The sequence below is a fragment of the Camelus ferus genome, chromosome 29, assembly GCF_009834535.1.
Source record: "Camelus ferus isolate YT-003-E chromosome 29, BCGSAC_Cfer_1.0, whole genome shotgun sequence".
NCBI lineage: Eukaryota > Metazoa > Chordata > Mammalia > Artiodactyla > Camelidae > Camelus > Camelus ferus.
The window spans coordinates 3840423-3854227 of record NC_045724.1 but is presented as its reverse complement, the minus strand read 5'-3'; the positions used below and the strand labels follow the sequence as shown (position 1 = coordinate 3854227).

General features: G+C 42.7%; 1 protein-coding gene and 1 long non-coding RNA gene across 2 annotated transcripts in view; both read left to right on the top strand.

The window, feature by feature from the left end:
- Window positions 1-9170, top strand: part of ATP6V0D2 (ATPase H+ transporting V0 subunit d2) — a 50749-nt gene extending 41579 nt beyond the window's left edge. Inside the window, 4 exon segments of the mRNA XM_032469882.1 lie at window positions 5062-5163; window positions 5165-5239; window positions 6480-6557; window positions 8185-9170. Coding sequence (XP_032325773.1) covers window positions 5062-5163; window positions 5165-5239; window positions 6480-6557; window positions 8185-8346 — 417 coding nt within the window. The 3' untranslated portion in view covers window positions 8347-9170.
- A 962-nt stretch (window positions 9171-10132) lies between these two features.
- LOC116660423 lies at window positions 10133-13151 on the top strand. The gene is made up of 2 exons (XR_004315926.1): window positions 10133-10886; window positions 11025-13151. It is a non-coding gene; the product is annotated as an uncharacterized LOC116660423 (long non-coding RNA).
- Window positions 13152-13805: the final 654 nt, after the last annotated feature.

Sequence of the window (13805 nt, the reverse complement as noted above, 5' to 3'; positions counted from 1 at the left end):
CAATAAAAAAAAAAGAAAAAAATGAATAACCTTACGGAAGGTATATAGTGGCCCTGTTAATAGCCAACATTTATCATGTACCAGATACTCTTAAGTGTTTCATATGCACCAATTCACTTGGACTTCAAAGTAGCGCAGTAAGATGGATAACTTAGTACCTCTTTTACAGAAGGGACAGCTTAGGCACAGAGAAGGCTAGTAAGTTGCCTGATGTCACACAGCTAGTAAGTGACAGTGTCAGGGTTTGAAGCCAGGTTGCTTGTCTCCAGTTCTTATCTATTTCTCTGCTGCTACCTCTACATTAGATTCACCATGCACAGTTCTTTTTGTATAAAGGTAAGTGATAATTCTTAAGCAAGATTATACTGCATGTGCTATAAAAAAAATCAGAAATAAATAAGAATTTTGTCTTTGTGATCCTCGGTAATGTAAAAAGGACAGCACAGTATTAAAAGAATGCTTATCACCAGGAGGATTTGGTCAAAATTATCCTATACGCTGTGTTCTCATTGTCCCTTTCCTATCCCCATGATACTACCTTATTAGATTAGATTTTTTTCAAGCTGTGTTAAAAATAAAAATCCACTTAGCTATCTTTATATATTTATATAGAAATATCAGTTATGCATGGTGTGCAATTATGACTTTTTTTATACGATCAGAAGAGGTTTGTCAGTTTTGTATAAATATATCGGATCGTGTAATTATTTCCCTGTTCTATTTGTGCAGTTGCAGAGCAGTTACAGTTTATAAAGGTTTTCCATCCATATTCTCATGTGATCTCATTTGACAGGAGACCGCTAAAGACTTACTATCGTGGAAAAAAGCATTACCCCAGGCTTGCAGGTGAACATTTGACCTAATTACAAGATTGTAACTTAATCCTGAGGAAAAAAAAAAGAAACTGAGTTATGTTCAAGGCAAATGTGTTGCAGTACATTGTTTGCCTTTTATTCCTGCTTGTCAGACAGGCTGTAAGGTTAAGGAGACCGTGACAACTATTCTTAGTGTGTTTGCTTCACCTCCCCTGGAGCAGTACACACATGAACCAGGCTGGGCTGGATCCCGTCCCTTCACTCTCCTCCATTGCCATCCACTCCTCTGCCCACTGCTCCCACCAGGGAGACCAGTCTCCTGTAAGAAACTGGCAAGAACATGTGACCTGATCCACCCAGCTCTGTCACGATAACGATTTTGAATACAACAACAGGGCATGGTTATCTTTTGCAACAGCAACAGAAAATAAGTTACAGTTTTAAAATGCATGAGTATTTGAAGGGAAGAGCAAAAGGAAAAGACATACGCTGTACCACACAGGCTGACCACCATCTGCAAACGATACAGGGTCGCGGGAAGCTAATACCACACCATTCACCCTCCTCCATCATCAGATGTCATGTCAAACCGTCTGCTTAGGGGTGGTCAAAGACAGGATAGCCCTCTTACAATTCAAAAATTATAGTTCTTTTCACTAAGAGAACACACACACAGAGTCTCTAGACTGGAAGATAGTAGTAGACAGACAATTATAATAAAAGGGAAATTAAAGTATGATAAGGAGTCAAAGGAAGTCATGTACAATTAGGGAGGAAATAGAAGAGATTCTTATGAAACAGGTTGTGTTTGATGGGACCCTCCACTGCAGGTAGATTTCAACCCGGAGCGTTGTGGAGTGGAGTATGTGCCCTGCAGGCAGAGGGAATGAATATTGACAAGGACAAGAATTGTTGGAAAGGGTGTGGAGAGTTCAGATAACCTGTCTCTGACCATCCCTAAGCAGATGGTTTGACACAGCATCTAATGACGGAGGAGGGTAAATGGTTCAGCCGCATCAATCCGAGTCCTCCCTTCTTGGCGTGGGGCGCCTCTCCTGTTCTCTCCCCGACTGCCCGTCCATCCCTCTTCCCCAGCTGCTTCCCCAGCCACTTCCCTGGTGCCTGAGCTATGGCCAGTCCTCCAGAATGTCATGCTTTGCTTTGTGCAGCTTCCCCCCCCCCCCCGGGATGGCCTCTGCTGTGTTGCGTGTCTGCAGTGGTGACTGCCCCACCCTGTTTCTCTCCTTATTATTCTAACATCTGAGAACTAGAAAGTACCTTGAAGAACATCTGAGACAATGAACTCCATTGCTCCTCCTACCCTAACTGTTATTTCCAGGTTTCTTATTGCCATGCAATCTCCCTCTTGCATTTCTTCTCTTACCCCTGGAAGGTCTAAAATTACTGACAGGACTGGTTATATTCAGTTGCCAGAGGCAGCTGCCTTTGCTTCCACATCTGCTTCTGGCTTACCCAGAACTTTCACAAGAGCAATAATCAAAAAGGATCAGAAGGAACCAACACTCACGCTACTGATAGGAAACACCTGTTCTGACAAAAGAGTTCCAGTAAAATCTGTCACAGGTCTGGATTTGTTATTAGTTAATTAGTCAAAAATCATACCTCAGAGCAATTTGTTTCAGCTTTCCTGTGCTTGGAATCTTGTTAAAATGCAAATTCTGGTTCAGGTAGGTCTGGACGATGCCCTAGGACCCTGCATCTCTTTTTTTAAATTGCCGTAAAGTTGATTTACAATATTATAGTAATTGCAGGTGTACAGCATAATGATTTAGTATTTTACAAATTATACTCCATTGAGTTATGATAATTGCTATAATTCCCTGTGCTATACAATGTACCCTTGCTTGTTTTATACATAGTAGTTTATGTCACTTTTTATTTTCATGAAGTATAGTCAGTTACAATGTGTCAATTTCTGGTGTGCAGCACAATGTTTCAGTCATACATATACAGACATATTTCATTTTCATATTCTTTTTCACTGTAGGTTACTACAAGATATTGAATATTGTTCCCTGTGCTGTACAGAAGAAATTTGTTGTTTATCTATTTTATATATAGTAGTGAATATTGCAAATCTCAAACTCCCAATTTACCCCTTCCCAACTCCTTTCCCCCGGTAACCTTAAGTTTGTTTACTGTGTCTGTGAGTCTGTTTCTGTTTTATAGATGAGTTCATTAGTGTAGAATTCTGCGTTTCTAACAAGCTTCCAGGTGATGTCAGGGCTCCTGATCCATGACACACCCCTTGATTAGCAACATTGTAGAGAGTATTGGAGAAGTTTTAAAGTCCTAGAACCGTGGACCATTCTGTTGGATTTAGTAAACAGTTAAGTTCTTCCCATGCGTCAGACATTGGCTATTCAAAAATGAATGATGTACAAGAGAGACATGATCCCTCAAAGATTTTACAGTGTAGTGGGGAGAAACACACACACACAGATTTTAAAATAACATGGTAAGTGCAGGTTGCTCTGGGTGGATGGAGAAGGCTTTTTTAGCCCGAGGACACCGTGACAAACTCCCGTGGTGGGCAGAGGAGGTGCCCATGAGGGACAGACTGAGATGAAGTGGTCAAAGGAGGCAGGAGGAGGACCAACAGGCAGAGGAAACATGGCAACCAGAGGACTGGAGACAACTTTCAGGAAGGACTTGGTGGTTGGATGAAGTAGAGAGCCCTGACGTGGGGCTGGGAGCTCAGGTGCCTAGTGGTGCTCAGCACAGAGAAGTCAGGCCGTGAGTATCTGGGACCCACCTGAGACATCGTGTGGCCAAACCCCACCATTTACAAATCAGGAAACTGAGGCTCTGAAAGGAAGATCACTTGTCCTGAGCCCCATAATTCTTAGCCACAGACTTAGATTTATGGATATCCAACCTGGGACTTTAAAGAAGAAAACCAAAACCAGGAAAGCACAAACAAATCGTAAGCAGCACAGGGTTTCACTACGTGAAAAAATCACACTGATGTCAACAATCAGAAAGGGACGTTAACACGTATGGCATGTACTTTCCATTCTGAACACTCTGCCAGGCCCTCCTCTGTACGTTGTCTTGTTCTATCTCTGATGGACCCCAACAAGTAGGAGTTACTCCCATTTTCATGGAAGAGACATTTGAGACCCTGGGGGCCTACGTGAGAGAGACACACGAGTAATCGCAGAGGGCCTGGGAATGAAAGTTCAGTGGGATGTCAAGAGTCACAGGCCATTGTCACTGCTGTGTGATCCTTCTCTGGCAGGCAGAGTCACTCTATCATAAGAAAAGGCGAAGTAGTGGGGAGGGTATAGCTCAAACGGTAGAGCACATGCTTAGCATGCATGAGGTCCTGGGCTCAATCCCCTGTACCTCCATTAAAAAAAACAAAAACACTTTTTTAAAACACCTTTATTGTGGTATGGCTCCTATACAGTAAATTATACATATTTCAGATGAACACTTTGATGGATTTTGATAGATGTATACACCAATGAAACCACTACCACAATCAAGATAGCTAACATTTCCATCACTCCCAAAGAGGTGCAATTTTCGAATTCCCAATTTATCCCTTTCCACCCCCTTTAATCCCTGGTAACCATAGGTTTGTCCTCTATATCTGTGAGTCTGTTTCTGTTTTGTAGATAAGTTCAATTGTGTCCTTTTTTATAGATCCCACATGTAAGTGATATCATATGGCATTTTTCTTTCTCTTTCTGGCTTACTTCACTTAGAATGCTGATTTCCAGGTCCATCCATGTTGATACAAATGGCATTATTTATTCTTTTTATGGCTGAGTAGTATTCCATTGTGTGTATGCGCAGTGTGTGTGTGTGTATACACCACATCTTCTTTATTCAGTCATCTGTCAATGGATATGTGGGTTGCTTCTATGTCTTGGCTATTGTAAACAGTGCTGCTGTGAACATTGGAGCACATATGTCTTTTTGAATTATATTTTTCTCTAGATATATGCCCAGGAGTGGGATTTCTGGATCACATGATAAGTCTATTTTTAGTTTTTTAAGGAATCTAATGACCTTCCCCCCTAAAAAATGAAATAAATTTTTTTAATTAAAAAAAATTTCAAGTTTAAAAATAAAGGCAAAGGGAACATTAATAACATATGTCTGTATTATAATGAGACATAGATCTGGAAGAGAAAGCCAATCATTTCGAGATGAATTTGTCTAGAGCTTTTAGGAGACGGTTCGATTTCACTGATTCCACATCTTGCAAATTCAGTTTGAGGCTGACAGACGTGCTTTTATCATCACTCTTAACTCCTTTGGCACTGAGTTGAGCAAAGAAGACCGGGAGACCCTCTACCCGACCTGCGGCAAGCTTCTACCCTGAGGGGCTGCGGCTGCTGGCCCAAGCAGAAGACTTCGAGCAGATGAAGAGAGTAGCGGATCATTACGGGGTATGTGATCATGGTACTAGAGGATGGGACGTATTACCTTGAGCTGAGCAGCTTCAGGTGCTCCAAGAGCAATTAGATGCTACCAGGTTCCTTGACTGTCTTCTGTCGTTCCATCATGATGTGTGGACTTCACCTAATATTTATTAGGTAGAAAGAAAGCAGTATCTCTTGCTGTAATGTCTCTCCCAAAGAAATAGTTCAAGTTTCAAATCCAAGTCAGTGGTATTTTTTAAGGTCCCTGCCAAGCAAGTACTTGTTTAAATCTCCAAGGAATGGTCATTTGAGCTTTTTCTTTTTTCTTCTTCTGAAGTGCTGGATAAAGCAAGTTCCCCAAGGGACTGGCGCACTGCTCTGAAAGTGTGAGCTCATGTCAAAGTTATGTAAAGCAGCTGGACCTAGAGTCCTTTCAAGTGGCCAGTGGGCAAACAGGGTTAGGGGCGGGATGTGTGCTTGAACGACAAGGGGGAGTCTGGGTGCACTGGTTTGTACCACTCCCCTTGCTCAGCAGCCAGAAATCAGGAGAGGAAAGAGGGCCGCTGTGTCTTTTCCTGCTCCAGCATCTAACTGCTCTTGGAGCACCTAAAGCTTCTCAGCTCAGGGTAACACATCCCATCCTCCGGTAGCGTTTCTTCTGACTTGCAGACGGTAGCGCGCAGACCCGCCAGGTAACTTCCCCAGAACTGGAAGGACAATCTTCTTGGCTTTGTCTGTGGATTTCTGAAGCCCTCCAGGAAAGATAAGCCAACAAACAACGCATGGGGCTTTGCGACATCTCATGTGTCATTGCAGGAGGCTCTTGGCATAACACTGAAATTTGAGTTTCTCCCCAATTCCCCTTCCTCACTCGAAATGCCATGTGAATTTTATCAGTTGTCACCTCAAAGAACCTGTGAAGCATGCTGATCAAACCACAGCCACTCATTAAACCACTATAATGTATCTAACTAGCCCTAAGAATCAAATGCGGGGATTAGCTCTGTACATTCAGAGCAGAACTGTTTGCCTCTTGTCTTGTCGGCCTCACTAAGTCAACAAGATGAAATTCTATCCATCCATACTCTTATTGCTTGGATTTTTTTGTATTTTCTCAAGAGGCTAAATATTCTACGAAAAAGCATTCAGGCCTTCTGGATAGATTTTTTGAAGCAGAGGCATAATTTCTCCATTGTTAGGGAAAATGGTGTAGATTTATAAAAAAAAATAAAAATTTGTTAGCTAATTTCTTGTCTTTGTTTTTAAGGTATACAAGCCTTTGTTTGAGGCTGTGGGTGATGGCAGCGGGGCAAAGACACTGGAGGACGTGTTTTATGAGCGTGAGGTATGATATAAATGGAAATGCTCCTGGCTTATTCTTTTTCTCTTACTCTGGATAATAATTAATTAATTTTTTTTTTTTTTTTTTTTTTTTTTTTTACTTTGGGTTTTCTTTTTACAGTTGATCGGGCCAATTGATTAGTTACATTCATAGTTTGAATGGGTATCAGTATCCCTGCCTTGGAGAGTCAGGGCCGTGTGGTTCACATGTGATGGATTCTTGTGAGACTGTCTTATCCAGACAGACATGCACATAGTGAAACTCTGGAAATAATGCAGCTACTCCATCATTAACTAGTGAAACGGAGCTAAGATGTTCTCATGATCACATTTTGACATGTCCTCATGGTGCACACTATATTCATTGCATCCCAGTCTCTAATCCATCCCATCTTTAAGAATGACTTCTCTATGCTTAGAATATAACTCATGGACACAATTATAACACTGAGGAATTATTTGTATGGAAATCCATCCAGTCTACATTATTTTCTTTCCCTAAAAAGGCAGAAGAATATTTAATCCATTTATAGCCTATTCCTGGGCCACTGAACTGTTCAACAAGAAGGATGGGTACCATTTTTAAGGTCCCCAAAACCTGGAGACTTTTTTTCTAGTGTATTCTATTCCTTTCCCTAAAACCGCCGGTCCTTCCATCTCTGTCTAACTGGAACTAACAGAGAACCCTGAAATTTACCCAAACTTGAGGGTTAGACTGGCTCTGGAAAGCAATGTGGGGGTCTTCCTGGAAGTCTCTTTCTAGACATTTTCCAACAGCTCTTTCAAAAGAAATGAAAACAATGCAAATTATCCTATGTAGTAAGGATGCTTTACAATTCCATGTTATTGCACTTCGGCTGCGAAGACAGCTGTTAAAGAAGCTGCCCTTGGGAGGAAAAATGCGAGTCTATTCCAGAGCAGGGAGCCTCTGCTTCCTAACTGCTTTGCTGAGGTTTTCAGAACTGTGTGAGGGACTCAGTTCCTCACCCTCTTTTTTCAAAATGGAAAAGAATAAGGGAATTGTTCCATTCTAGACTATACTCCAGTTAAAAAAATTTTTTTTAAACCATTCTGCCTTCTGTAGAAAAAACCAGCTCAACTGTATGTCAGGTCACTGCAGGGCATCCCAAGGGAACTTATAACATCACCTAATCCACATTCCAGAGGTCCATGACTTTGACCTGGAAGGGAGTTCAGTGGCCCCAAAACTGGTTTAAAATTTTAAAAGTTGAGGCCAAGGAAGACTACTTTACCTAGATGAGACAAGCCCACTAGCGAGAAACCAAACAAGTATTACTACAAAGTTAAACACACACACACACACACACACACACACACACACAGCCCGAAGTCCTCCCAGGATCTCTGTGCTAGCAGTGCTGCTAAGATTTGGAGCTTGTCTTGTGGTTTTACAAACTTCCCTTTTAAACTCCTGTTGTCTGCCTTGGCCTGCAGACAGCTCTCCCTTTAGATTTGCTACTGTTTTCCTCTGTTTGACCCGATTTGGACATTGTCTATTTAAATACAGATAAGCACCCCTTAAGCCCGAGTCAGTCTGTAGCTTAGTGTCATCTTGCTAATGCAGCGTGCTCCAGGGAAGTCGGGGGTCCATGTTTCCTTTCCTTCCTCAGGTGCAGATGAATGTGCTGGCGTTCAACAGGCAGTTCCACTACGGTGTGTTTTATGCGTACACAAAGCTGAAGGAGCAAGAAATGAGAAATGTCGTGTGGATAGCCGAATGCATTTCACAAAGACATCGAGCTAAAATTAACAGTTACATTCCAATCTTATAACCCAGTTCGGGGTGGGGGGGGGGGGCTCCAATGCAGAAAGTCATAAATATTAAGAGGAAGTTACTGAGGGGAATAAAAGGAATTGCATTATATGATCTAGATCACACCAAAGTAAGCCTCACTGCAGACCCCCCCAGAAACGCAGCAAACCGACCCCGAAACAGAGTGTTTCATTTTCCTCCAGGAGCCTTAAATCTTGTTTCCCCACTTATGTCTCATTCTTCACTGGGCCTTAGATATTCATTTTAATTAACCCTATGGTACTTCTCCTATTCTTGTTTTGTTCTTTTCAAAATCAAATGTAATAAAAATTTTACCCTTGCTTTCCCTATGCTTCCCCACGGGCCCAAGTACTGAGCATCTGCTTTACTTTTTAATTGTGTTTCTTCCCTAGGTTAACAAAAACCCAAGGCTGTACATAGCCAACGGATTGCATATGGCAGAAAATACCGTAATTCTTCTAATACACTTTGATCTGGTAGTCTTGGGAAAGCTCCACAATTCCAAACCATAGCCCCTAGACGAAAGTTGTGTTAGATTTGTTGTTAAGCCTACGACTTACAACTTATTTTCTCACAACTTTCTCTAAATAAAAAGTATATGTCTCTTTCTTCCAGTTTCTTCATACTTTTCCTGAGAAAACAGCGACCCCCACTAGTTGTATTTTATTCATTCAGAAGCATAAACCGCAGAGACAGTTTGCAGGATATGGATTCTCTGTAAAACCTCAGTACAACTGATGCATAAGGCTCCCTAGACAAAGAAAAGGCAACAAACACCACTCAAATGCTTTCTTTAAAAATAAAGAATTCCTAAGTAGAAAATCTGTATTTGCTATTTTTAAAAATTCAACATATATACATACTTGAAAGTTCTTTAAGTGAGAATATTTACAGAGAATATGCATAAGCTGGTATCAAGAATTAGACACGTAGACCAAGAAGTAAACCAATTCTTCTGCAAAAGTTCAACTTTTTTGGTAGAATATTTTCACAATTTTAGGGATAGGAATTTTTAAGCATAAGGTGGAACAAGGGCTCATAGGGCCAGAAGGAGAGCCAAGCGCCCAGCCTCTCACCAGTGCAAGAGGCCCAGGCCACACCCTAATTCTGACAGCATCAAGGCAGGTGCCCTGTGCAGGGCCCCAGCGCAGATCGTTCAGCTGGACCCAAAGAGCTTGCTCCCCATGTGCAGCCTCTGGTCCGGGAAGCACCCTCCCCGACTTGCCCCTGCAGGCAGCTGCTGTCTGCCACTCTTTTTGAGTCCTGGATGCCAGGAGACACCAATATTGTACATTTTTCACCTATGGTGTCTGCTGTACGGGAAGGTGAGGTAAGGCTCTGGGCTTCTTTAAAGGTTGACATCAAAGATGCTGATAGGAAAGAGGCAATGTTACCAAGTCTAAACTCATTCTGCTTACTGCACAAGAGACCAATAAATTGGGAGACGAGGTGTTGGGACAAGAAATAACAACTTTATCCAGCAGACCGAGAAGATGACAGATTAATATCCTGGAGAACCATCTTCCCCATGTCAGAATTCAGGCACCTTTTATATTAAAAAGGGGAAGGGGTGGGGCTGGTTGTTGCAAACTTCTTGGTGTCAGAATCCTTTGTTCTTGCAGCTGTCCATGAAGGTCAGGTCATGGTGTCCCTGTAAACAAGACAAGTGTTATTTTCCATTCTGCAACTTTTAATCTTTATATGAATAGGAAAGTATTCTACCCTTAAAGGTCAGAGCCTTGAGAATGGGCTAGCCTGTCTATTTCAGGCTACAGGCAATATTCTTTTACAAAAGGTGCAGAACCAGCATGACTGAGCCCAAGAAACAAGGCACAGGGTTAGAGCCAAAGGAACAGATCAAACATGGAGTCAGATTTGTTCTTGCCTATTACAGCCACTTAGAGAAAGTTGATGGTTCTCAGACCAAGCCCCTTCCCACCCACCTCTGCATGATATGGGCGGGGGCCCTTCACGGCCACATCTCTCTTTCCCTCCATATAAGTAACGAAGATGTCAACCCCCACACCCCTTCCCTAGCCACGGAGTCTAATCATTGTGTGACTAGAGAGGAATTTCCTGTACCCTCAAGAGATAAATAAAAAGTACCCCTCTCAGAGAAGAGGACGCACACTCTGCAATGTGAAGAACCTGCCTGGAACTTACAGCTTATAAGGGTTGCTGGGATCAGACTTCTGTGTCATACCTCAGGGGACTGTTCCCCACTGGAGAAGATGGACCTTTGAAAAACATTTCCTATTTGAGAAGATGAGGCCAACAAATCAAGAGTACAGAGCAACAAAGAAAACAATGTGTTTCTTTTTCTAAGTGATTGAAGCTGAGGCTTCTCACCACCCATTTCCCACCCTCTTCCCAAGAGTATTCCGTCAGTCTCTCAGACTCCCACCTCTCCAGCCTGCTGCCATGCGGACTTCTAGCCACTCCCATCCCTTTGTCATCCCTGCTCCCTTTAGCATTGTTCTCAGAGGTTCCAGAGTCCTTTATCAGTTATCCTAGGCAAGAACCCGTTAGACCTCGAAGGTTTTGCAGTCAGGAGAATTAGCGGTGCTCTAGGGGAGTCAAAAGTAGCAACTGCATGTCTCATGATATTTGGAGACCATAGAAGATGTGCAGTCTTTTTATTTGTTACAATGCTTTAGGGATCGTTAGACCTCGAAGGTTTTGCAGTCAGGAGAATTAGCGGTGCTCTAGGGGAGTCAAAAGTAGCAACTGCATGTCTCATGATATTTGGAGACCATAGAAGATGTGCAGTCCTTTTTATTTGTTACAATGCTTTAGGGATGCTGAGAGCAAATGGAAACAACCCTTCTGAATCTGGGTGAGTTGGACCAAGGCTAACTATTGCTCCACAGTGGAGGAATTCAGTTAACCGTTTCCCCCCAGCATGGCAGCAATATAATAAGACACTGAGAAAGTTAAGTAAGTCTTTGTAGAGTGAAGAAATGTAATAGAAAGGAACAAACCTGACTCCATATTATATCTGTTCCTTTGGCTTTAACCCTGTGCCCTGTTTTCTAGGCTCAGTCTTGCGAGCACTGCACTCAGGTAAAGAGAACATAGTTGCAAAATAGAGAATAACATTTGTTATTCGTTGTTGGAGGTTTTGCAGGAGCACCATGAGCTGACCCACATGGAGGGCTGCAGGAACAAAGAATTCCTGCACCAAGAAGTTTGTAACAACCAATCACATCCCCTCCCCCACCTTTTTTTTTGTATAAAAGGAGTAGATATTCTGACTGGGGGAGGATGGTTCTCCAAGACATTAATCTGCCAGCCTCCTGGTCTGCCAGCTTTCACAAACATCACTATTGCTTGCCCCAACACCACGTCTCCAGATGTACTGGCCTGTTGTGCGGAGAGCAGAGCAAGTCTGGACTCAGTAACAGAAAGACTTGGTGACGATCGGATTGGAGGGGCTTCGGTGGTAGTAATTTTTAAGTCTGCCACTTTAAAAAAAATGCTGTTAATAACGTCAGCTCTCACAGACAAGACGTAGCTATCAGAAGATTACAACTGCAATTTCACCCTGTTTTGTCTTAGTTTCAGCAGCAGACAAAATTCTCCGTATTGTTTGATTCATTTCGATCATTTTGAGTCATTTTTTCTTCCCTTTAGCAAATGGCAGCATTAATAGTAACGTGTATGGAATAGAATTGCTGAGAAATATATGTGACAATATCAGAGCATATCATTCTTAGTGATTTCCCCCCTTATGTCTCACAAGAGCTGATGCCAGGAGTTCGGATGTCATTTTGGATTGCCACAGAGTCGTAAAACGTATGAGCTTTATAAATATGAAAATAGGATGCAGGAACCATCAAAAGAGCCAAACCACCTGCCCTAAGCAATTTCCCAGCCTCTTTTTCCTCTTTTACGTCTTCATTATTCCGTCTGGCTGCCCATCAATTACCTTTCCGCTCTCCTGCTTTCTCCTCGGTCACCTTGTGCGGCAGTTTTCAGTTTCCACCACCAACTGACGGCTTGATCACTAATTGAAATCCAGCTGGTCAGAGCACTGCTCAACATGGACAACATCTGGCGGCTTATGCAAGGGAAGGCAAGGTGGAATTCTCTTTGGAAAGAAAAGAGAATAAGTTAAGAAGATGCACACAGAGACTAGGGTCGATTGATATATTAGAAAGGAATTGTCCCCTGAGGATTATCACTTGACCTGATCTACAAAATGCCATTTAAAAGCCAGGATCATTGACAAGCTGTAAACATATATCAGTAGCTCTGTGACAATTGCAGACTTCTGGTATTGTAACCAAGCAGGACCCTGTTGTCATCAGTGACCATATGGTATCTGTAACTGCTTAACTCTATAATAATTTAAAGGGTTTTTTTCCTGTTTTTGCTCACCAGGACTAGACTGGAAGTGGGGGGGGGGGGGACTTGGGTGATCTGCCCATCCCCCTCGTTTTGCTCCCAACACCTCAGAGACAGCAGTTGGGTGCTTTGTGCATCTTGTTGTTCACAACTCACCCCAACTGTGCAGTTACTTTTAGCCCCTTATGGTTTCTCTGTGTTCTGTTGTCCCTGTCCGTGAAAACTCTGCAGTAAGAGGGTTCAGGCCTCAGCCTGCCTAATACACCAGACACATGTATCAACCTGACTTGAAACTGTACAAGTTTTTCTCTAGAGCACTTTTCCACAGACCCCGTTCCTAAGCACCTCTGTCTAGGCACAAGGATGCTAGAAGCGTTCCAAAGTCCGAGGTGAATATCATACCCAGCAGAATAAGGACTGCTGCATCTACAAAAATAAAGACAACTTTGCAACACATTGTTACCCTGTATGTGATCTCTGTGGAAACCAGTGCCACCCCTTGAACTCTTACTGTAAAACCCCCCTGCCTTCTCTCCCCAGCAGGCTCACCGTCTTAAAGGCATTAGCTTAATGTGACCTCCTTTGCCTGGCAAAGAAATAGAGCTGCCTTTTCTACTTCATCCAAAACTCTGTCCTCGAGTCTCAGTTCGGTAAACGGGGTGCAGAGGCCAAGCTTCGGCAACAGTATCCCTGGGAATGGTGTTAACGTTCCAGCCAGTGTGGTTCTCAATGTTGGAAACAAGTTTTAAAAATAAATCAATAAATAAATGAGAAAGTGTTAGGTCTCCACTTCAGGTAGCAAGGACTAGGCTCCCAGTCAACAGAGTCGGCTGTCACGAGGACTAGCCGCTGTGGTTTAACGTGTCTGCACATTCTCTGAAACTCCTCCCACCAGGAGATGGGGTCTTTGTCCCATCTCTTTAAATGTGAACTGATTGGCCTTAGGGACTTACTCATAATCAACAAAATCCAGAAAAGCAGTGCTGTATGAGTTCCAAGACAATGCAGCTTCCTTTGCTTACTGGATTCTGAAGTCCCGAACTACTGTGTAGGTAGTCCAGCTTCCCTGAGCCTCCCCCACTGGGAGGAAGTCAAGCCACATAAAGGGGC